Consider the following 23664-nt stretch of genomic DNA (forward strand, 5'->3'; position numbering starts at 1 on the left):
ATCTAGTGCTCAGGAATTGGGGCTTTGGGCTGCATTTTTCCTCCCCCCTCCTCCCGGCTTCTCCTTTAGTGCCGTGTTTTTAGCTTAGCTACGGAAAGCAAGAGAATTTTGCACTCGTCGTAAGTCGAGGACTAGCCCTGTAGCGCAGCAATATCCTTCTGAAATTAGCCGAAGGACCTTCCAGGGTTACGAAAGGAAGCTGGACAACTTCAGCGACCTAGCCCAGAGCGAGAGAGGAAAATTACTGACCGTTTGCAGGATTTTTCGTGTCTTCGGCACCTGGGGGAAAACGAAGAGCGTCACAAGGCGGTTGGGACTAGAGCGGGCTGCAAACACACAGTAGCTTCAGGCCTTCTTCGGGTGTTGTTAAAATGCAACTCCTGTGTCAGAACACCAGGCACTTTGTGGTGTCGAGACAGTGGACAGAAAACGGGGGCATGAAGAGCTTAAGGGGGGGGGTTGTGAAGGCCGTGGAGTCCAAACCATCACATTTTAAATAGAAGGATGGAGCTCGTTTGCAAGAGGCGCCGAGGTTGAATCAATCAATCAAATAAAAATAAGTGAAAGAGTGGAGAAGGGGGAAGGAGGAGGAGGAGGAGGAGGAGGAGGAGGAGGAGGAGGAGGAGGAGGAGGAGGAGGAGGACTGTGGGGTCCTTGATGCTCTGTGCTTGGCGGTTTTCTTGCAGACGTTTCATGACCCCACTAGGGAACATCATCAGTGCTTAAATGGGGCTGCATTTGGTGGGGTGGGGGGGAGGTTAAAACTGCAAACTAGAGGAGGCTGTGAGTACTTACTATTGAAGGAGAGGGTGAGGAGAACCCCCAGAAGCTGAAAAGAGAACAGAGAAGCATTAAAGAATTGCTCCATGAGGCAGACCAAACTTTGCAAATCCAGTGCTAACTTGGTTTAAGCTGCTATCTACGGGCTGTTTCATGAGTGGAAACAAACCTCTGTGTGCATTTGTAAGACGCTGCACCAGGACACGCCAGTGCAACCGGAGGCCCTTTCTAAAGCCTTAAGCCATTTGTTCTTGGGTACATGTAATTTGTTTACTGACCTACGTCCGATCCTCGCACTTATGACCATCAGAGCATCCCATCAACACAACCCTCAAGTTACCCTACATATTCTTTATAATTTGGAATGTTATTATCTTATTCTGCTGCTCCAAAAGGAGTCATAAATCACTCTTTTCTTTTTCTTCCCCCCCTCTTAATCCTACACTTTTTCCTCTTCCTTCTTTTCCTCCCCTCTTTTTCCTTTGTATTTCTGCATTTTATATTTTCATAAACTAATAATATATATTAATATATAATATATGATATATATATATATATATATATATATATATATATATATATATATATATATATATATATATATATATATATATAAAATAAGAAGGGAAGAAGAAGAAGAGACGAAGGAGGAGGAGGAGGAGAAGGAGAAGAAGAAGAAGAAGAAGAAGAAGAAGAAGAAGAAGAAGAAGAAGAAGAAGAAGAAGAAGAAGAAGAAGAAGAAGAAGTAGTTACCGCAGTTTGGAGGCCCTTCATCTCCAAGCGTTTGTGGAAGGCTTACACCGGGTCCTCCTCCGAAGGGGGCTTTTAAGGGCCCTGGGCAGCTGCCCCCATGCGTCAGCTGAACTTTTGCATTTCCTGCCGGGCTGCATTTCTGCCTCTGTGACATTTGAGGAGGAGGAGGAGGAAGGGTTTCCTCAGCCTGGTCATCCATCTGGGGTTTCGTCACCACAAAACCTGGAAGGACGAGAGGGCGGGGGTCACGCACGCAGCATCCCTAAACTCGGAGGTTGAGGTGAGGAGGAGGAGGACGAGGAAGGAGGTGGCCATGTTTTCCTGAGGGTTCCCTCCAGAAGGTGTGGGTGCTCCATCACCGGAGGCTTCTGAGATGGGACCACCGTTGGTCTGGGATGGTCCTAGGGGTCTCTTGCTTGAGCAGAGGGTTGGACTAGAAGACCCCAAGGACAGCCCCCACCCAGAGGAAGGAAGGCCTAATGGGCGCATGCAATCCAGGCACCCCGAGGGCAACCTGTGCAATTTAACCCTAAGCCGTTAAGTTGAACCCATCTTTGGGGGTCGTTCCATTTAGAGACCACGTGTCGCTTTCCACCTACTCCCCAAGTCCTTGACTCACGACCACGACTGACACCCCCCAAAACCTCCGTTGCTAGGTCAGACCTTTCCTTAAGTGAGTTTTACCCCGTTTTACGACACTTCCTCACCACAGTGGCCAGTGCACTTGTTACGTTGGTCGCACCGTTGTTAAATGAATCTTGCTTCCCCATTGACTTTGCTGGTCAGATGGTCGCAAAAGCAGATCGCATGACACACACACACACACATGGGACACTGCGACTGTCATAAATATGAATCGGTTGCTGAGCCTCTGAATTTTCATGATGTGACTGTGGGGGATGCTGCGGCGGCCGTAACTGTGAAAATGGTCCTAAGTCTCATTTTCCATTGGTGTTCTGACTTTGAATGGTCACTAAATGAAGTATTGTAAATTGAGGACTGGGAAAAACTTAGAGGAGATATTTTTGGAAGCATCTCCAGAGGTTGGCCCAAGGATCAAGCAGAAGCTCTCCAAAATATACAGGGCAAAGTGAAACGGATGGACTCGTTTTGCTGGCCAGACTGGTTTGGTGGATATACCCCTCCCCAAGCCATCTCACACACACACACACAAACACACATCTGCTTTCTTCTTGCTGCCGGCCACAGAGGTGGTTTCGGTCAACTCTGGCCGACTTCACACTCCATGGAGATAGACCGCCATAAATACCAGCGTTTTTTTCCAACTCGCAAATCTTATTTAAAAGACAAAACCTAAGCTCCCAGACTCCTTATTTTTCTCTTTCTTTTTTTTAACTTTTTTTGCTACCGTAGACCGACAGACTTCTCTTTCTCCACTGACCCGGAAAACTGACCGTGATTTAAAATCCCTCCAGACATTTCCATGGATGTGCAACAGAGGGCAGCCGAGCAACACAGAATATTATGAACATTATGATCTTTACAAAGAGACCCAGATTTCAGAAGCTGCTCTTTTCAAGCGCCCGGTTTTAAGAGAAAGTCCAGACCACCTTCTGATGTTGGCTAAGTGTCGGGCCTTTGGATGTCGCTGCTGAAACTGGGATTGTTGGCTGCTTGGGAATAGGGCAGGGTGAGACTTGCATTGGTGGTGGCTGTTTATGAGACAACCAGGGCAAAGTCTAAGGAATGAAGCAAAGGAGCCAGTGGCAGAATGTGGCCGAGCAGAATAAAAGGCTAATAGAGCTGGAAGGGACCCTGGAGATCATCTAGTCCAACCCCCTGCTCAGGCAGGAAACCCTATACCATTTCAAACAAATGGTTGTCCAATCTCTTCTTAAAAGCCTCCAGTGATGGAGCACCCACAACTCCTGGTGGCAAGTTGTTCCACTGACTAATTGTTCCTAAGTTTCTCCTTAGTTCCAGGTTGCTTCTCTCCCTTGATTTAATTTCCATCCGTTGTTTCTTGTCCTGCCTTCAGGGGCTTTGGAGAATAGCTGGACCCCCTCTTCTTTGTGGCAACCCCTGAGATAGCGGAATAAGTAAACCGTTTCAGAGACATTTTGCCCCATAAAAGCATTTTATTAGCCGTTTCCCATCAGGCCAGCTTTATTTTGGGGGTGGCCCTTTTTAGGGGGCTGCTTCCACCCACCGAAAAGTGGAGCTAGCAGAGGTTTAAGGGCTGCAGAAGTACAAAAATAAATCTGTTTAAAGGAAGGGATGGAGAAGAAGAGAAAAGCCCCGGGGGGGGAAGGGAAAAATGACTCCGTGGGCAGAGAGTGGAGTTATCAAAGGGCAGCGTGGCAGAAACGTGCCAAGAGCGCAAACTTGCAAGCTTTTGTGGCAGAGTTAAAAACTAAACGTATCTTGCTGCCGTTGAGCCAAAAATGTACCGTTTCCAGCTTGCGTTGGGCTTAGTCCTTATAAAACTAAGTTTCACGGCCCAAAGTAAGCTGAGTATGCGACAGAACACAGCCGAGTGTGGATTGCCCAACAAACCATGGTTAAGGAAACAATGGCTTAGGGTAATGTGTGAAGCCAGCTACTGAGAAGGAGACTTCACGGTCTTCGGAGGAGGAGGAGGACTGTGGGTCCTTGGTCCACTCTGAGCTGGGTGGCTTTCTTGCAGACGTTTCATGACCCAACTAGGCAACATCATCAGGGCTGTCCTTCCGTGGCTTCTCCTCTCTTGATACCAGCCCTGAAGTCCACAGAGGGGGCACGCAATGCGACGGAGGCGCCTTCTAGCAGGAGGTTGCAGACAGTCACAACAGGAGGACGGGGATGACCACGGCCGCCTCTCCCTTAGCATCCGGAGCAGGCAACATTAAAGCAGATCTCACAGGTCTCGGGATCGCTGGCGATGCGGTCTGAAGCAGAGGAAGACAACGGGTTGGAGAGGCCCTCCCAGCCTGAACAACCTTCACCTGTGCTACTTCGACCTGGTCAGCTAGGAGTTGGCCAAATGGTCTACTAGGCTACCCAACCTGTCAGCTGCCTCTGAGGAGCAGTTGTAAGGCACTAGAGTGGGAATTGAGAGAGGGTTGGGCTGTGGGGTCCCGGGTGCCCTCTGAGGTTGGGGGGGTCTTTTGAGAGGAGGAGGAGGAAGAGGAAAGAAGGATAAAGAAAGAAGGAAAAGAAGGAGGAGGAAGAGGAAAGAAAGAGGAGGGGAGGAGAAGGGAAAAAGAAGGAAGGAAGGAAGGAAGGAAGGAAGGGAGAGAGAGAGAGAGAGAGAGAGAGAGAGAGAGAGAGAGAGAGAGAGAGAGAGAGAGAGAGAGAGAAAGAAAGAAAGAAAGAAAGAAAGAAAGAAAGAAAGATGTGCTTAAAGAGGACTAGGTACTTAAAGAGGACTGTGGGAAAAGAAGGGTTAAAATGACCAGGAAGTGGACACCAGAAAAATCTTCCCAAGAGGAAGGACGTTCAGCCTTGCCTAAAGGGATGCTGGCTGGAGTTTCAACAGAGGCTGATTGACCGTCTCTTGAGGATACAGTAATTGCATATTCCTGCCCCAGGCTAGGGGGTGGGCTAGATGACCTCGCGGCTACCTTGCAAATGATTTAGGTGACAATGCTTTCGGGGGGGACCTTCCAGGAGCAGGGCCCCTATCACCCCCCCCCCAAAAGGCAGGTCCTGTCCTGGAGCATTTGCCCTCTGCTGTGACGTGTGAAGCACACAGTCACAACTCTGTGGGTTTACACAACTTTCCGAGCCGGCAACCACGTTTGCAAATGTCTCCTTGCAGTACAGGCGGTCCTTGGCTTACGGCCACATCGGAGCCCAACATTTCCGGGGCTAAGGGAGACCTTGGTTTGGGGTTTACTTTTGCTCCCTTTTACGACGACTGTTAAACTCGGTCCGTTTAAGGACCGTTTGGACTTACTGAGGGCCCTGATCACACTGGAGGCCTTTGGCGTGGAGCAGAGAGACAGGAATTCGTGGGGCAGTTGGGGGTGCAAGCACACGGGCACCGGGTCTCGGCTTCGGGATCGGGGGCTTAGGGGTGGAGGATCCAGGATCTTCTTCAGCGCTTTGACCGAGTCCCAGGAGAAGCTGAAATTTTCGACCTGTCCGGGATAGGAAGAGAAAAACAACATATTTCTCGCTTTATAAGGCAGTTCTCGAATTACGGCCCCAACTGGACCCCAAATTTGTGCAGCTAAGTGAGACAGTTCTCATGCGAACTTTGCCCCGTTTTAACCACCTGCCTTGCCACGGTTGTTAAATGAATCACGGCAGTTGTTAACCTAGGAACACAGTTGTTAAATGAAACTGGCTTCCCCCATTGACTTTGCTTGCTGGAAGGTTGCAAAAAGGGGATCACGTGACCCCCCGGGGACGCTGCAACCATCGTAAGTGTGAAAAACAGTCCTCGGTCCCTTTTTTCCGGGGCTGCTGCAATTTTGAGAACCGTTGCAAATCGAGGTCGTTTCTTCTTGAAAACCTCCAGAGATGGAGCACCCATAACCTCTGAAGGCAAGCTGTTCCACTGGTTAGTTGATTTGGGAATAGGATGATAGAATAACAGAGCTGGGAGGGACCTCAGAGGTCTTCCAGTCCAACCCCCTGCTCAGTGTCAGGAAGCTCCTCCTTCGTTCCAGGTTGCTTCTCTCCTTGATGAGTTTCCATCCGTTGCTTCTTGTCCTGCCTTCAGGGGCTTTGGAGGACAGGTGGACCCCCTCCTCTTCTTTGGGGCAGCCCCCCCAAATACTGGAAGACGGCTATCATGTCCCCCCTAGTCCTTCTCTTCATTAAACTAGCCAAACCCAATTCCTGCCGCCGTTCTTTATGAGGTTAGGCTGAAGTTCTGTAGGGAGAGCCTGGAGGCCGAACTCTGGGTCACGTAGCTTCCCACTATCCTATTTGATTTTAATCTATGCTGATTAACGTAGGTTTAAAGTGACAATAAAATTCTAATCAAGAATCCAAGGAGGTCTTTAAGAAGAGACTGGACAGCCATTTGTCCGAAATGGTGTATAGGGTTTCCTGCCTCAGCAGGGGGTTGGACTAGATGACCTCCAAAGTCGCTTCCAACCTCCTCCTCCTCCTCCTCATTATTATTATTATATAACCAAACAGCCTTCAAATATTACCTGGACAGTGATGCCTTCGGCGAGGGCCGGGAGGAGGCACAAACCAAGGATTAGCATCAGGCCAGTTTTCATGGCTGAAACCAAGCTTGAGGCTCTTCCAGAGACGGCGGAGACGAGGGAGACCTTTGACTTGACGGTCGGGAAGAGGGCTTTTTAAAGGCTAAACTCTGGTTACTGAATAACCAGGATCTCATGGCACGGGTTAGGACGGTGGCTGTAAAAGAGAGAAGGCGGATGGCAAACAATCCAAGGTTGGGGTGTGGCGTCCTTGTCGTTTTATGACCATCCTTCACAATTGAGCTTGCAGTTGAGGGGTTGGGGGATGGCTGGGATGGCTGGGATGGGACCGCAGGGGATGGTAGGAAGCTGCCCACCCCACCCCCACCCGGGAAAGGACATCAGCCAAAAACAGACCCTGCTGGCTATGAGCCACACAAAAAAGCCAACACAGTGCTAGGCTGCATTAACAGAGGGATAGAATCAAGATCAACTGAAGTACTAATACCACTTTAGTAAGGTAAGGTAAGGCCACACCTGGAATACGGCATCCAGTTTTGGTCACCACGATGTAAAAAAGATGTCGAGACTCTAGAAAGGGTGCAGAGAAGAGCAACAAAGAGGATTGGGGGACTGGAGGCTAAAACATATAGGGAACGGTTGCTGGAATTGGGTATGTGTAGTTTAACGAAGAGAAGGGCGAGGGGTGACATGATAGCAGCCTTCCAATATCTCAGGGGCTGCCCCAAAGAAGAGGGAGTCAAGCTATTCTCCAAAGCACCCGAAGGCAGGAAAAGAAGCGATGGATGAAAACTAATCAAGGAGAGAAGCAACCTGGAACTAAGGAGAAACTTCCTGACAGTTAGAACAATTAACCAGCGGAACAACCTGAAGTTTTTTAAGAAGAGGCTGGACAGCCATTTGTCTGAAATGGTACAGGGTTTCCTTCCTGAGCAGGGGGTTGGACTAGATGACCTCCAAGGTCCCTTCCAACTTCTTCTTCTTCTTCTTCTTCTTCTTCTTCTTCTTCTTCTTCTTCTTCTTCTTCTTCTTCTTCTTCTTCTTCTTCTTCTTCTTCTTCTTCTTCTTATTATTATTATTATTATTCCTCCTTTTTCCCTTCTTTCATTCTTTCTTCTCCTTTTCCATCACTTCTGCCCCTTCTTTCTCCTTCCTCTCCCTTCCCTTTCCTCTTCCTTCTTTCCTTTCATCTCCTTTCCCTTTCCTCCTCCTCTTTCCTTCTTTCCTCCTCCTCCCTCCCTCCTTCTCCTTCTCAGGGGTGCAAAGTCTGGAGAAGGGACTTACTTTATATTCAGCTATAACCTTTCTGGCCAAGTGTTAAAACTCAATATCCAATCCAGAACATCATGAACATTTTTATTGCGCTCTTAAAAGCTGTTCCCGAACTGCAGTTTTTGTTTGTGGGGATGAACGAGCGTGTGGGAAATTGCGTTGAGCTGATTATTCAACACAACTCTGCTTTTTTGTTTTGGAAACATCAGGCAATTCACTCTTAAAAACGTAAACTGATTAAAAAAAAAGTGGATTAAATTCGGGGCCAGACGGGGAAATGCCAGCCAGATATTTGCTTAGGTCATGATTCCTGCAAAATAAAGATGAATTATGCCAAACAAAGAAATGTTGGATCTGCAAATAAACCAGGGAAATTGTTTGTCATCCGAGTTGCAGAAAGAAAAAGAAAAGAATAATAAACTTACAAGAAGGGAATACTGGAACAACAGACGGTGTGAATATAAGAAAAGTATTATATTACTTTACACAAAGGCAAAGAAATTTCATTGGAAAAAAAATATTTCTTTCTCTCCCTCTCCCTCTCTCTTTATCTCTCTCTCTCTTTACCTATCTTTATCTCTCCCTCTTTTTATCTCTTTCTCTCTATCTTGTTCTCTCTAACTTGAACTCTCTTTATCTTTATTTTTCTCTATCTTTTTCTCTCTCTCCATGTAACTTCATCTCTCTCTCATTCTCTCTTTCTTCTCTCCCTCTCTGCATAGTTTTTAATATATTTACATAATTTAGAACAAAATATGCTATGTTTTGTATCTGTACTGGGGAAAAAATACTCTTTATATATATTTTTTTCAGGATTTTTTTCCCCACCACCTTTTATAAGTTCCTCTTTTTTTACCCTCCCCCGTTTTTCCCCCTTTGTGTTATTTTGTATTTACCAATAAAATTATTTGCAAAAGAAAGAAAATAGATGTGTAGAACTGAAGAATTCTGATATCCTTCAAAGCAGTTATAAGTTCGTATTTATTTTAACTTCTCGCTCTAAAATTACATCTATGTTCTTTCTATGATCTGGACTATCTAATCATCAAAACCATAAATCACCAATTCTGGTGTTTTTTTATTGCTACACAATAAAGTACATAACACCCTTTCAAGCAAAGGTTTGAATGCTCTAATGCTTTCCAGAAATGATAATAATTTTAAAATCTGCAAGAACGACACTTTTACCAAGGAAACAATTAAAAAAAATGAACAATTTGAAACTTTTGGATCTTGATAATGCATCTCGCCAGACAAATAAGATCAAGATTGCGGGAGATTCGTTTTTGACTCGAATCACACCCGTTGAAAGGTCTGCCTGTCACTTTGGGCTGGTTGTAAATTGTGTCTAAATCTTTATTGTTTTTTTGTTTTTCAACCAGACTCCCAGTCCGAGTGACGCAACTCTCTGCCAAAAAGAGGAAATGAACCTCTTGAGATGCAAATATTGAACTTTCGGTAACAGGGATCACCAGATCATATTTTCTGAAGATAAAACTCGGTGTGATGGATGCCTACAATTGTTCTCAAAGACCAATTTCGTTTCCCAGAAATGCTTCTTCTTCTTCTTCTTCTTCTTCTTCTTCTTCTTCTTCTTCTTCTTCTTCTTCTTCTTCTTCTTCTTCTTCTTCTTCTTCTTCTTCTTCTTCTTCTTCCTCTTGCCTTTCTCCTTCTCCTTCTCTTGCCTTTCTCCTTCTCCTTCTCCTCCTGACTTTGGGCTATATTTTTTCAGTCTGGTCTACTTCAGAATTGTTAGGAGATATTAAAATTCACTAGATGGATGTCTGCTAGACAAGATAGGACATAAATATGTGCAATAATAATCCAAGGTGTCTTTCTTTCTTTCTTTCTTTCTTTCTTTCTTTCTTTCTTTCTTTCTTCTTTCTTTCTTTCTTTCTCTCCCTCCCTCCTTCCCTCCCTCCCTCCCTCCCGGAGGTTCCAAAGAGATGATGTGAACTAGATGGCACATAATCAATCAATCAACCAATCCATCCATCCATCCATCCATCCATCCATCCATCCATCCATCCGGATTTAGTCCAAACGTGAATTTTGCAGACTGTAGAACAGATTATTGCGTAGTGAAAGGGGACACTGCCTTCCAAACATACGTCTCCGTTTACCCTGTGAATTTTCACCCGTGTTTCCTTTGCTTTGAAGGGGGGAAAAAAACAAAACAGCCGCACAAAATTTAAATGGACAAAGTTGAGAGAAAACAAACGAACAAAGGCCCCCTCCCATAGACAGAATGAACATTAATTTATTTATAAGAGCGCAAAGGCAGACCCGCGAATCATTTTGGGGCATACGCTTTGCTGTCGCCATCAAATAAACTCTCCTGTTCATGATTAACCGCTGAGAATCTTCGTCAATTCAAATCCACACCCGTATCCAGGATTTATTGCCGTCTCCTACGCAGGAATAATTCTACAGCCAACAGCTGGTTGAACGTAGAGCAATTTCAGCCTGGCACCTGTGAAATGAAATGGGTCAAAGTCTAAGCCGATGGATGGTTGAATCACTTGGCTTCTCCCTTTTATGGTCCATCCAATTTCTGTCCAGTCTCCCAATTTGGACTTTGCAAATTAAAACACCTGGCAGTTTTGCAGCCTGGGATCTAAATGGATTCAGAACAGGAGAAAACAAAAACTTAATTTGCAACTGCAGGTTTTTCAAAAGCCGCTCTCACCACTGTTATCACTGAGTAATTCTTGAAAGGGAAAAACTCAGAGATCATCTAGCCCAACCCTCTGCTAAGGACAGGACCCGTTTACCTGTAACCGTCACATTTTAGATGCTGTATCTGCTGTATTTTATCCTACTCTTTGGTTGTTCGATACGCCTTTTGTTTTTCATTGGTTTCTATCCTCGCCAGCGTTCAATTCACTTTACAAAAAAAAAAGGCTGTTTAAAAATCAGTTCGATTTAGCAATTGAAATGAAGGGAATTTGCAAATTTGAGATTTCGGGATCGTGCTGGGAAACAATTCAATGACATCTGATGGGGATTTTAAAAAAACAAAACGCGATGCACATTTTTAATCCGAGGGCCCACTTTTGCCCCAACCCCCCGGTAATCCTGTGATTTGGAGCTGAGCCCTGATCAGATGATCGTCCCGTTTTTAATCTGCCCCCAAACTCTTAACGAGCTTTGCACGCTCACAAACGCAAGGCTGGGCCACGACTTTCATTTGTTCATCCGAGAGATAAAACATCCGAATGCAGGTCAGTGCAGGAGGCTCGTGGGCTCCCCCTGCGTCCGCTTCTCTTTCGCGGGGGGTCAAGCTGCAAGATGCTGACCACCCGCTTCTGTTTTTACTTGTTTATCTCCGGCCAAAATCATTTTTATGAATAACTCAAGGCAGCGAAGCTACTTAATGCTCTTTCCTCTTCCTATTTTTCCCACAACAGCAACAACAGCCCTGCGAGGTGAGTTGGGTTGGGAGAGAGACTGGCCCAAAGTCACCCAGCTTACGACTTTTTTCAGCTGGCTGTCAGCATTTTCACGGAAGAAATCAGAATTGAGCTGGAAGGGACCCTGGAGGTCTTCTAGTCCAACCCCCTGGTCAAGGTAGGAGACCTAGACCATTTCAGACAAGTGACTGTCCAGTCTCTTCTTTAAAACCTTCAGTGATGGAGCGCCCACAATTTCTGGTGGCAAGCTGTTCCACTGGTTGATTGTCCTTACTCTTGGGAAGTTCCTCCTTAATTCCAGGTTGCTTCTCTCCTTGATTAGTTTCCACCCGTTGTTTCTTTTCCTGCCCTCTGGTGCTTTGGAGAGTTTGAGTAACTCTTTCCATAGTCTTAGTAAGGCGGGACCAAGATGTTATCTATTGTTGTGGGAAAGAAGGCAGGAAGCCCAGATCCTAGGAATGGTGAGAAAAGGGAAACATGAATTGAATCAAAGAATCATAGGGCTGGAAGGGACCTCAGAGGTCCTCCAGTCCAACCCCACACCATCTCAGTCAAATGTTTGAAAATATTCAGGAGGAAATACTCAGCTAATTCGGGGGGGGGGGGCTGGTTCTCTTCCTTTCTCAGCCTCCCGAGCAGGAAAAGTATCTTTTATCTTAAGAAGAGAAGACGGGCTTCCTTTGAAGACGTAGGATGTTGTAGGTGTTCAAGCCTGGGACGTCAAACCCGGGAGACAGTCCCTTGGGGTCAAACGGGTAGAAGTTAAAAAGCTGACCGTCCTGGGCCTCGAGGGAAATCGAGGCAGGCCCTAACTTCAGGATGCACGGAAATTCCTTCTCAAAGACCATCTGGAAGGTACGGTCTTCCAGGTGATGGAGCTGAATCGTCCGGTAGTTCTCAGGGATGACCTTCTCGATGTGAGGTCCAAACTGCTGCATAAGCAGCTCTCCTTGGGGCCCCACCTTGATCTCGTAGAAGGTCAAGTTGGAGAAGGTGTAGTAGCCCACGTAGGGAGCAGTACTCGGAGGAGATTTGAGCTTCTTCTTGACTTCCCGGAAGGCAGACTCCAGCGAGGGAATCAGGTACTCGTAGGTCTGGGTTACGAGGTCTCCTCCTTGGGGGCGAGGACCAGCCATCAAGAGGATGAAGCTCAGGCGGAGTTTGGGGATAAGGGAGAAGGTGGCCGAGTAGCCATCGATGTCCCCGTCCTTCCGGAGGAGGTCGTAGTCCCTCTGCTCGTTGATCTCCCAAGGGGTGCCCGTCTTGTTGGCGAAGTAGTCCCTGGGGCACTTCAACAGCGGGGTCAACATGACCTTCAGAGTCTCCGGCTCCAGAAGATGCCGGTGATAGGTGCCCAAGAAGACCATGGCTAACTTGGCCAAGTCAGCAGCGGTGGAGAACATCTGTCCAGAAGGTCTGTACCAGCCCAGGTCGTAGAGAGGAGCCACCTCTCCACTGCCGTAGACGCCAACGGTCAATCTGGAATGGAGGCTGGGCGTGAGATCAAAGCCCGTGTCCTCCATCCCAAGATGGTCAAGGATTCTCTCAGAGACCCAGTTCTGGTAGTCGCCCTTGGCAACTTGCTCAGATAAAACGTGAGCCAATAGCGAGAAGGCCAGATTACTGTAATGGCACCTGCGGAGGAAAAGCAGAGAGGATTACTGGGTCCATCACCACCAGGAGACAGTGAGTTCTAGTTCCACCTTAGGCACGACAGCCAGCCAGGTAACCTTGGGCCCATCAACAGAAGGTGGTGAGTTCTAGTCCAGCTGGGTGCCTTTGGGTGAATCACCAGGAGACGGAGAGTTCTAGTCCTGCCTTAGGCATGAGAGCCAGCATGACTGAAATGGCCAAGGACCCCCTGCTTGAGCAGAGGGTTGGACTAGAAGACCTCCAAGCTCCCTCCCAACTCTAGCATCCTGTGTTCTGAATATAGGGACCTCTGGGCACAGGTTGGAAACCCACAGCCCTGAGCAACACAACCAGACGAACAAGGTCAACTGAGGCCTTCTGCTCACCGGGTTCCTGGATCAGCCACCAGGACGTCATCTCGGAGAAGAGCTAGTGCTTCTCGGGTGGTTCCTTTCCACACGAGGTTGGTGGACCGCAGGCGCCTGGGAAGACCTGAAGGACCAGGAGAGCCGATGAATATCAGAAAAGGGGGCAGGGGAGGGCCAGGTGGGAGATATCTCCTTGGATTGCATTACCTTAGCTCATAATTTTGCACGTTCCTTTCAACCCCTGAAAGCAACCTCATCTTTTAGGCCAGGGGTCTTCAAACTTGGCCCTTTTATGACTTGTGGACTTCCTAGAATTCCTCGCTGGCTGATGAATTCTGGGAGTTGAAGTCCACAAGTCATAAAAGGGCCAAGTTTGAAGACCCCTGTTCCAGGCTATATATGTATAAAACCCTCTGCTCAGATACGAAAACCTAGACCTTTTCAGACAAAATGTTCTCTAATCTCTACTTGAAAACCTCCAATGATGGAGCACCCACAACCTCTGGTGGCAAGCCGTTCCACTGGTTAATTGTGGTCACTGTCAGGAAATTCCTCCTTAATTCCAGGTTGTTTCTCTCCTTGATTAGTGTCCATCCGTCGCTTCTTGTCCTGCCTTCTAGTGCTTTGGAGAAGAGGTTGACCCCCCCCTCTTTCTTGTAGGAGCAAGGCTGCTATCATGTCTCCCCTAGTCCTTCTGTTCATGGAACTACACCCCCCCCCCAATTCCTGCAGCCGTCCTTTGTATGTTTTAGCCTCCAGTCCCCTAATCGTCTTGACCTCTTGCTTGGCCAATTTTTTCCTACCTGACAGTTGGCTGACCATCCTCCTCAGGGTGACCGAAGAAGGCCTGGGGGGCAGAGTTTTGTCCTCGAAAGAGCTTGGACCATCCCCCGAGTACGTCTGCTTGGATTCCTTGAGGTGCCCCAAGGGGTTTTTAATGGAGAAATTGGGGGCGTAGCGCTCCAACGGATCATCGAGAGAATTTATCTTTCCTTCCTCCCAAAGCTTGTGCAGCATGATGGTTGGGAACAGCTTAGAGATGCTTCCAATTCTAACACAGAGGTACAAAATCACACAATTGCATAAAAGAGCACAGTAGACAAGATTGGGGCAGCAATTTGTTTCCGCTTTTGGACACGTTGGGGGAAGAAACCCACGCCCCCCCACACACAAATCCACGAGGCTGCAAATGTGGGCAGGCGGGTCGCCCTGCTTGTAATCCTCATTTCTCCTCTGTTCTCCGAATTAAGTCCGTGTTGTTAATATTTTACAAAATGAATAACTCTGCTTTAAGGCAGCAGAGAAGGGTACCTCCGGGCTTTGAGTTAAAACAGAGCAGAGGAAAAGCAGTAGAAAATATTGATTTTCCTCAGGAGAAAATCGTGACTCCCTAAGGAATCGGGCATTCTCACATCTAAGGTCCCCCTCAAGAGTTGGTGCTTGCATGTCTGAATTTCTGGAAAGCAACTAGAACCAGTGCAGTGCAAAAAAGATGCACGCTTGGGCTCCTGATCCTTCTCCCACATCTTCCAGTTGAGAAAAACCCCAAATCACCTGTAAATGGAATATTCGTTGGGAAGACCGGAGAGGTTACTGGATCCATTGCGTTTCCCAAAGTTACCGGTCCACAAGACCATGTCATTGTAGATGACAATGGCGGACAAAGCTGGGAGGCCTGGATTGCGGATTTTGTGCCGGAGGAGAGTGTCTACCTAGAGGGAATTTGGGGACCAGAAAGCAAGGAATAAAATTTTCAGACTTCTATTTCGCTTATGGCTAGAATGAATGGCTAATATTCCCATAATACTGTTCTGGCTTAGTGTGAAGGCCGCTTGCCAATCATTGTTTCTGGATAGCTTGTTGGGGGAACCCAATCATCCACAGCTTATTCAAAAAACAAGCCGCAGTTTAGCGTGATGTGTCAAGACAGCCAATGTAACTGTGCTACGGGAACTCAACCCACAATGACTTATTCAGCAAACTAGAATTGAATCAGCTTTCCAAATGCTTTACTCCCTCTTTCATCTGATTTACAGCAGTTAAAGGCATAAAATGTGACATATAATAACGCACAGGAAATATTATGTAAAAAACCTCAAAGAGAATAGACTAGACTAAACTAGACTAGACTAGACTAGACTAGAATAGAACAGAATAGAATTGGAAGGGACCCTGGAGGTCATCTAGTCCAACCCCCTGCTCAGGCAGGAAGCCCTATACCATTTCAGACAAATGGCTGTCGAGTCTCTTCTTAAAAACTTCCAGTGTTGGAGCATTCACAGCTTACTGAGGCAAGTTGTTCCGCTGATTAATTGTTCTAATTGTCGGGAAATAACTGGACCCATTTGATTGCAACGCACCTTTTCCAGAGCGTCCTTCAGGATGGGGATGGGGTGGTCCAGTTGGACAGGATCTGGGTAACGGGGACACATCTCCGCTGCAGCTGCTTGGGTGTCCGTGGTGACTGAGCCTAGCAGAAGAACCAGGGCAGAGAACAGGGTCTAAGGGCAGGAATGCGAGTCGAAGCATTTATGGAAATCCATATTCACAGTATTATGGGCTTTGTGAAGTCACCCCACCTGAGAAGGTCCAGGTGGGTTGGAGAGCCATGTGGAAACAGGAGCATCAGAACCAGGTTGGGCTGAACTATAAGTGGCCCGGAGGTACAGGTCTACAAGACGGCTGAAGCAGCGTGTTTCTCAACTCAACTTTAAGACCTGTGAACTTCATCTGTCTGAAATGGTCTAGGGTCTCCTGCTTGAGAAGGGGGTTGGACTAGAGGACCTCCAAGGTCCCTTCCAGCCCTAGAATTCCATAATCTAGTTGTCTGGTGCACCAAAGCGGTACAGAAAGCATTGTTCCAGATTTTGTGCAGCCGGATCTGGTAATTGGAGATAAAAAGCCAACTGAGATTAAAATTAATCAGCAAGCATGCTAGACGGAGCTTCCTATCATAAATGAGAGGGGGGGAGGGAGAAAGAGAGGGGGAGAGAGAAAGAGGAGGAAAGGGAGATGGAGAAAGGGGGGGAGAGAGAGTGAGAGAGAGGGGGAAGGAATGAAATGAATATGGATGGATATGAATGAATATGGAGGAATAACATTCATCTCTCTGTCAATTTAGTTTATCTTTTTATTTAGGCTGCCAGATCTGGGCTGACCTCGTTTTTATGTAGATGGGATTTTATGTATTTAATTAGCGTCTGATTTAGCCTGACGTGCAACTGTCGCCACCCCATTAAATATGCATATTTAAATGAGGGTTTTTTCGCCCAATATTTTAAAAGAGGCCAATGAACACCCAATTTGGTCCAAAACGAACCGGGATATTATCAATAGGATAGCAATTAAAGTGAATTAGACCTTGCAGCGTTTAAAACCAAAGCCACATTAAACACAATTAATCAACCTGCAAGGGTCCTGAATCATATTAAGTGATTTTTTTCTGCGTGACAACAAATGCTTTGTGTCCCCCCTTTTGCTCAGGTTTTGTTTTAGACCTTGACGAGTAAATTAAATTAAAGGATGAGATGTTTACCTGAGAACCTTTTCATTATTGGTTGCTAAGGTGAACCAATCCAATCAATAATAAATAAAATTCAGGGGCCATTGCTGTGCTAACGGGCAGAACGGAATCATCTATTCATTCAGATCACTGGATGTATTTAAATTAATATTGGGGATTGGACTAGAAGACCTCCAAAGTCCCTTCCAACTTTATTATTATTATTATTATTATTATTATTATTATTATTATTATTATTATTATTATTATTATTATTATTGACTTTTTTTTAAAAAAAAAAGGCCAGTACAGGCAGTCTTCAGCTATTTTTTTTTTCATTTTTACACACTTGTAATTTACTACATCCGTACCAGAGAATTATTTTTGTTCTAGATGGCAATCACATTTTAAGTTTTGATGTGTTTCTTCCGAATGGAGATAACTTTGTTGGGCATTGCCTTCATTTTGCAAATATTCCTTTCAACCAGTCTCTGACTAGCAGGGTTGAACGTACTACATGTCCCATCTTCCAAGGAAAGTGCCGCGAAACATGGAGAAGCAAAGTGGAGAACGCCCTTGGTTCCATTTCAATGCGCCACGAACCCACCAGCTGTGATGGATCTTGTACTCACTGGACATCGCTTTGGGGAGGCTGTACTGCCACAGGAAACAGCCCGTCATGGCCACAAAGAGCAGGAAGACGACCAGGAGTGCCACATGGACCACCTTCCCTTCCAGGGTGGAGAAGCGGAAGAAGCTCAGCCTAATGGCGGTCTGATGGGGACAGAAGAGAGAAGGCCAGCTGCCAACTCACGCTTGCCCTTCACCGTCGCTTGGCGCCAGCCTGCCCTGAGCTCTAGGGAGGGAGGGGGACTGCAGGTTTCAGGGGAAACTAAAAGTTCGCCGTATCTCCCTGGGATGCTGCTGAGAAAGTAAAGGAGTTGCGTGCCGGTCTAGCTAGTTCAGAGAAAAGAAGAACTAGGGGGGCCTGATGTCAGTGTTTTAGTATTTGAGGGGCTGCTGCAAAGACGAGGAGGGGGTCCACCTGTCCTCCAAAGCCCCTGAAGGCAGGATGAGAAGCAACGGATGGAAACCCATCAAGGAGAGAAGCAACCTGGAATGGAGGAGAAGCTTCCTGACAGTGAGGACAATTAACCGGGTTGCCTCCAGAGGTTGTGGGTGCTCCATCAATGGAAATGTTAAAGAAGAGACTAGATCATCTAGGGTCTCCTGCCTGAGCAGGGGGTTGGACTAGAAGACCTTCAGGGTCCCTTCTAACTCTATTTTGATTGATTGAACTTACGCTTGATCTAATCTAAAAACTTCTTTTCTGACCTTGGTTGGCTAGGGGTGGGGGGCAAGAGGAGGAAAGAGGGGATGGTTCCTAGGGCAAGGGGTCCGGGGCTTGGGGACCCCTGCCCTAGACAGCATCTCTTCGCCCCATAACTCACAACCGTTCCCACGTACCTATCCTAATCGGGATTATCTAGAAATCTCCGCCTTTCAATTCAGATAAGGCCACACCTGCCTTATCAATATTAAGCGTTATCGGGGTGATGCAACCATGATGAGAATACAGTTTATATCACCACCACGATCAGGCCATAAGGCTATAGATAACGGATGTAAAACGTGTCAGGAGGTGGGGGGGGAATTATTGCTTTTAAACATGTCGTAGGTTTGTGACTCACCGCTCAAAGTGGCACCACGCTTTATTGTAGTCTCTAACTTAGTGAGAACGAGGGAATAACAGAATAGCAGAGTTGGAAGGGCCTTGGAGATCTTCTAGTCCAACCCACTGCTCAAGCAGGAGACCCTAGACCATTTCAATCAATCAATCAATCAATCAATCAATCAATCAATCAATCAAACAGAATAAGAGCTGGAAAGGACCTCTATTATTGTATGTTCTATCCTTTCTCTTGATTCTTCCCTCTTGACTCTTCTGGCAAAGCCACCCACTTCCTCCTGAACTTCTGGGTGCGAGATGGTCCCCAAAGGCCAAGGGTTGATTCTGTGTGTGTTGTGTGTGTGATCGGTCCTTACCTGTTGCCGAATTGCAGAATTCTCCCCTTCTCCTCCTCCTCCTCTCCCTTGCCCTCCTACCCAAACATCTGTGGGAGATGGACTTACCATGACTCTGGAATCTGCCTTCCTTCTGCCAGCTTCAGAGGGAAAGGGAGGTGGGCGACGGGCTCGGTAGAAGCAGAGTTTCCTCCTGCCTCTCCGCTTCTATTGCCCAGTTCTGAGTATTTGAAATCTACTGCTGGAAGACAGCAAAATCCAGATTTATGTGGCTAAGCTCCCCGCCACAAGCTGTTGTGTGCAGACCTAAATTACCAGACTGCAAAGAGCTAGGAATGGAAAGAAAATTCCTGTTCCCCCATCCAGGCAAGAAATGGAAAGGGACCCCCCTAAAAAATTAAGAAGGGGGGGTTCTTGCACAGGTAACATACTTCATGCTGGTTGGGGAATTCACACATCTTAAAGTTGCCAAGGTTGAGAGACAGAGACCTACCCTTCATTCTATTGCTGTTGCTATTGCTATTGCTATTCCATTCCATTATCTTTATTGCTTTATTTGCTGAGAACGATGCTTCAATTTATGTGTCATTCAAAACAGAAAAAACAAACAAACCAGGTTTGTGATCCATTTTCAGCTTCATCCACTTACCGGTCTGTTTCTGCTTTTAAGGAACGGCAAATACACAAGTCTGTGGCGCCCTCTGCTGGTCAGCTATACAATTTCCTCCTTCCTTCTTCCATTGTAAATATTAGGGACTTCCCATATTAAACTCTTGATTGGTCATTGAAGGAAGGAAGGGAAGGAGGCAAAGATTTGATTTCTGAAGGACAGACATGTCCATAGTTTTCTGACACTTTATTATTAGATTTAAAGTTGATTAAAAAGGACTTCAGGCTTTGAGTACAGTCCTCTAAGAAGGAATTCAAAGCAGAATTATGTACAACTCAGGAATGTGTAATTGGAAAATTGGGCAAACTTCTCCTAATTCGAATCTGGAATCTGTCTGGCTGCTTTAAGCATCTGCTGGAGTTGATCCCTTTTAATAACATCTGCCAGCCAGAAAAAGGACTGTCCTTTCGATGCACGCAGCTTCCTAATTAAGCAGGTTTGTATGCCTCTAAAACTAACTCCTGTCTATATTTTCATCAATTTTAATGGGAATAATCCTGCAGAAATGATGTTATATGATGGTTTTAGGGAAACACCTCAAAAGCTGGGGTTCAGAGCAAATTATGAGAAGAAACTAGAGTAGAGTAGAACAGAACCTTGGAGGTCTTCTACTCCAACCCCCTGCTCAGGCAGGAGACCCTGGACCAGTGTTGGCAAACCTATGGCACACCCCAGAGGCGGCACGAGCACCATTTTGTGGAGGCTGTACTGACAGCAATTGGGAGGTCTTCTGGCAGGACTTTGATTCTCTTCACCCCAAACCCAGCTGGTAAAGCAGGAAAGTCTGCCCTCTTATGGACACCATTCATCAACCCCTGATCAAGAATTCTAGGGACTTATGATTCCTACGACTCCATGCTTTTTTTCTTAGGGGCACTTAGCATACACCTTTGATAAAGGAATACACGTATTAATCGAACACCCATACAACTGAGTTTAGTCAGAGCAGCAAAGTCTGCCCTCCTGTGGCCGGTGTGTGCTGTAACATTTGGCGAAGAAGCCCTGGAGTGGCCCATTTTTTCCCCCCTTTCCTTTCCTTCCTTCCATGAAAGCTCAAAGCAGCCCCAGAAGAGGCTGTCAGGAATACGAAAGATAATTCCAGGAGCCAAAACTTCATTTCTAATAGGACACCGAGGATGGCAAAGCAGGGAGTGCTGCCCTCCTGTGGCCATATAGGTCCATGGCACTTTTTTTCCTAAGGTACAGCAGAAAAGGTTACTGACAGAGAGAGAGAAATCAAAAATAATTTCATGAAAAGCGCAAACATAATTTCATTGGAAGTTTATTTTGGTAGAACAGCACATTTCTGAATACACCAAGACTCCGAATCCTTACAAAAGACGATCGCCGGTGACTTCAGCAAAGGGCAGAAGCCCAAGTGCCAAACAGGTCCAAACGCCTCACTGCAGGATTACAAATCTAGTTGAAAGTGGTTTCAAATACTTTATTGTTTAACACAAGCATCACATATTCCAAGCATAACTGCAACAGTTTGTACAATTCAAAACATAAAAGATAAAATACATAAAAATATCATCCAATATTTTAAGGATAAAAAGTCACATTTTAGAGAGATGGCAATACCTCGTATTAAAGTCTGCCACCTGGTTTAATTTTGGTTTTAAGAGATCTGGCTGCTACTGACATTATTTTTCAGGGTATGATGGTGGGAGGGAAACGATCCAAAAGGATTCCCTTGCAGTTTGAGACTCAGCTGGGGATCCTCAGGGACTGGGAGAGGCTTCCATTTGGGGGCTGCTGACTCCTCCAGTGTGATTCGCCCTGGCTGCTCACTCAGGGACCGAAAGGGTCTCCCTCCCAGTGTGAGTCTCGCAGAGTGTCTGCTCAGGGACCGAATGAGCCTGGGAGCCCTTTGGCATGGCCAATTCACCCAACCATCTTTGTCCCGGGCCGTTGGCTGCAGGGATAAGTAGCCCCCGGCCAATCGGGTGGCAGGCCAAAGCCGTGGTGCTGCGAGGGCAGCGTGCGATGGGGGATCGCAGGGCCTGCGGCTGCTCCCCAGGTTTTGAGGCCTTGCAGCTCTCTCGCCAGGACCGGAGTGAGGGGGAGTGGTGGCAGGAGTCACAGCCGCTGGGGTTACTGGGGGTGGCAGTTGGGCAAGAGTGGCCTGGGGGGACCAGGGAGGGAGGTGCAGGCGTCGCAAGGGGACTTCCTTCACAATGACACATTGGCTCGCAACTCTAACGAAAGAGGGGAGGAGCAGCAAGGCTGGTGTGAGTGGTGACAATGGGGTGAGGGCACGCACAGGCAAACAGCAAGGCCAGCGTGGCTTTTGCCCGCGTTTCCCTCCCACGACGCTCGCAGTTCCAGCAGTCACCCAGCCCTTACACAGTGCCCGCGTTTCCCTCCCACGCTGCTCGCAGTTCCAGCAGTCACCCAGCCCTTACAGTGCCCGCGTTTCCCTCCCACGCTGCTCGCAGTTCCAGCAGTCACCCAGCCCTTACACAGTGCCCGCGTTTCCCTCCCACATTGCTCGCAGTTCCAGCAGTCACCCAGCCCTTACAGTGCCCGCGTTTCCCTCCCACGCTGCTCGCAGTTCCAGCAGTCACCCAGCCCTTACACAGTGCCCGCGTTTCCCTCCCACGTTGCTCGCAGTTCCAGCAGTCACCCAGCCCTTACACAGTGCCCGCGTTTCCCTCCCACGCTGCTCGCAGTTCCAGCAGTCACCCAGCCCTTACACAGTGCCCGCGTTTCCCTCCCACGCTGCTCGCAGTTCCAGCAGTCACCCAGCCCTTACAGTGCCCGTGTTTCCCTCCCACGCAGCTCGCAGTTCCAGCAGTCACCCAGCACTTACACAGTGCCCGCGTTTCCCTCCCACGCTGCTCGCAGTTCCAGCAGTCACCCAGCCCTTACAGTGCCCGTGTTTCCCTCCCACGCAGCTCGCAGTTCCAGCAGTCACCCAGCACTTACACAGTGCCCGCATTTCCCTCCCACGCTGCTCGCAGTTCCAGCAGTCACCCAGCCCTTACACAGTGCCCGCGTTTCCCTCCCACGCCGCTCGCAGTTCCAGCAGTCACCCAGCCCTTACACAGTGCCCGCGTTTCCCTCCCACGACGCTCGCAGTTCCAGCAGTCACCCAGCCCTTACACAGTGCCCGCGTTTCCCTCCCACGACGCTCGCAGTTCCAGCAGTCACCCAGCCCTTACAGTGCCCGCGTTTCCCTCCCACGCCGCTCGCAGTTCCAGCAGTCACCCAGCCCTTACACAGTGCCCGCGTTTCCCTCCCACGACGCTCGCAGTTCCAGCAGTCACCCAGCCCTTACACAGTGCCCGCGTTTCCCTCCCACGCCGCTCGCAGTTCCAGCAGTCACCCAGCCCTTACACAGTGCCCGCGTTTCCCTCCCACGCCGCTCGCAGTTCCAGCAGTCACCCAGCCCTTACACAGTGCCCGCGTTTCCCTCCCACGACGCTCGCAGTTCCAGCAGTCACCCAGCCCTTACAGTGCCCACTTTTTCCTCCCACGCCGCTCGCAGTTCCAGCAGTCACCCAGCCCTTACACAGTGCCCGCGTTTCCCTCCCACAATAGTCACAGTTGCAGCAGCTACACTGGGCTTGCTGTTAGCCTGTGAGCCCCCAGCCCGGCACCCCCCCAGCAGCAGCCTTGTTCCTCTTCCCCTTTTTTGTTTGAGTTGCGAGCCGATGTGTCTTTGTGAAGGAAGCCCCCTTGCGATGCCTGCACCTCCCTCCCTGGTCCCCCCAGGCCACTCTTGCCCGACTGCCACCCCCAGTAACCCCAGCGGCTGTGACTCCTGCCACCACTCCCCCTCACTCCGGTCCCGGCGAGAGAGCTGCAAGGCCTCAAAACCTGGGGAGCAGCCGCAGGCCCTGCGATCCCCCATCGCACGCTGCCCTCGCAGCGCCACGGCTTTGGCCTGCCACCCGATTGGCTGGGGGCTACTTATCCCTGCAGCCAACGGCCTGGGACAAAGATGGTTGGGTGAATTGGCCATGCCAAAGGGCTCCCAGGCTCCTTCGGTCCCTGAGCAAACACTCTGCGAGACTCACACTGGGAGGGAGACCCTTTCGGTCCCTGAGTGAGCAGCCAGGGCGAATTATACTGGAGGAGTCAGCAGCCCCCAAATGGAAGCCTCTCCCAGTCCCTG

The 23664-nt window shown here is 48.0% G+C and overlaps 1 protein-coding gene across 1 annotated transcript; it reads right to left on the bottom strand.

Annotated features, from left to right (window-relative positions):
* Positions 1-12000: 12000 nt before the first annotated feature.
* Positions 12001-21421, bottom strand: LACTBL1 (lactamase beta like 1; the record flags this gene model as incomplete). Its single annotated transcript, XM_083375632.1, has 8 exons — positions 12001-12979; positions 13363-13468; positions 14148-14395; positions 14899-15056; positions 15705-15814; positions 17479-17620; positions 19521-19530; positions 21336-21421. The coding sequence occupies 8 exons, from the start codon at positions 21419-21421 to the stop codon at positions 12001-12003; spliced, it is 1839 nt and encodes a 612-aa protein (XP_083231758.1).
* Positions 21422-23664: the final 2243 nt, after the last annotated feature.

Source organism: Vipera ursinii (genome assembly GCF_947247035.1).
Source record: "Vipera ursinii genome assembly, chromosome: 17".
Lineage (NCBI taxonomy): Eukaryota > Metazoa > Chordata > Lepidosauria > Squamata > Viperidae > Vipera > Vipera ursinii.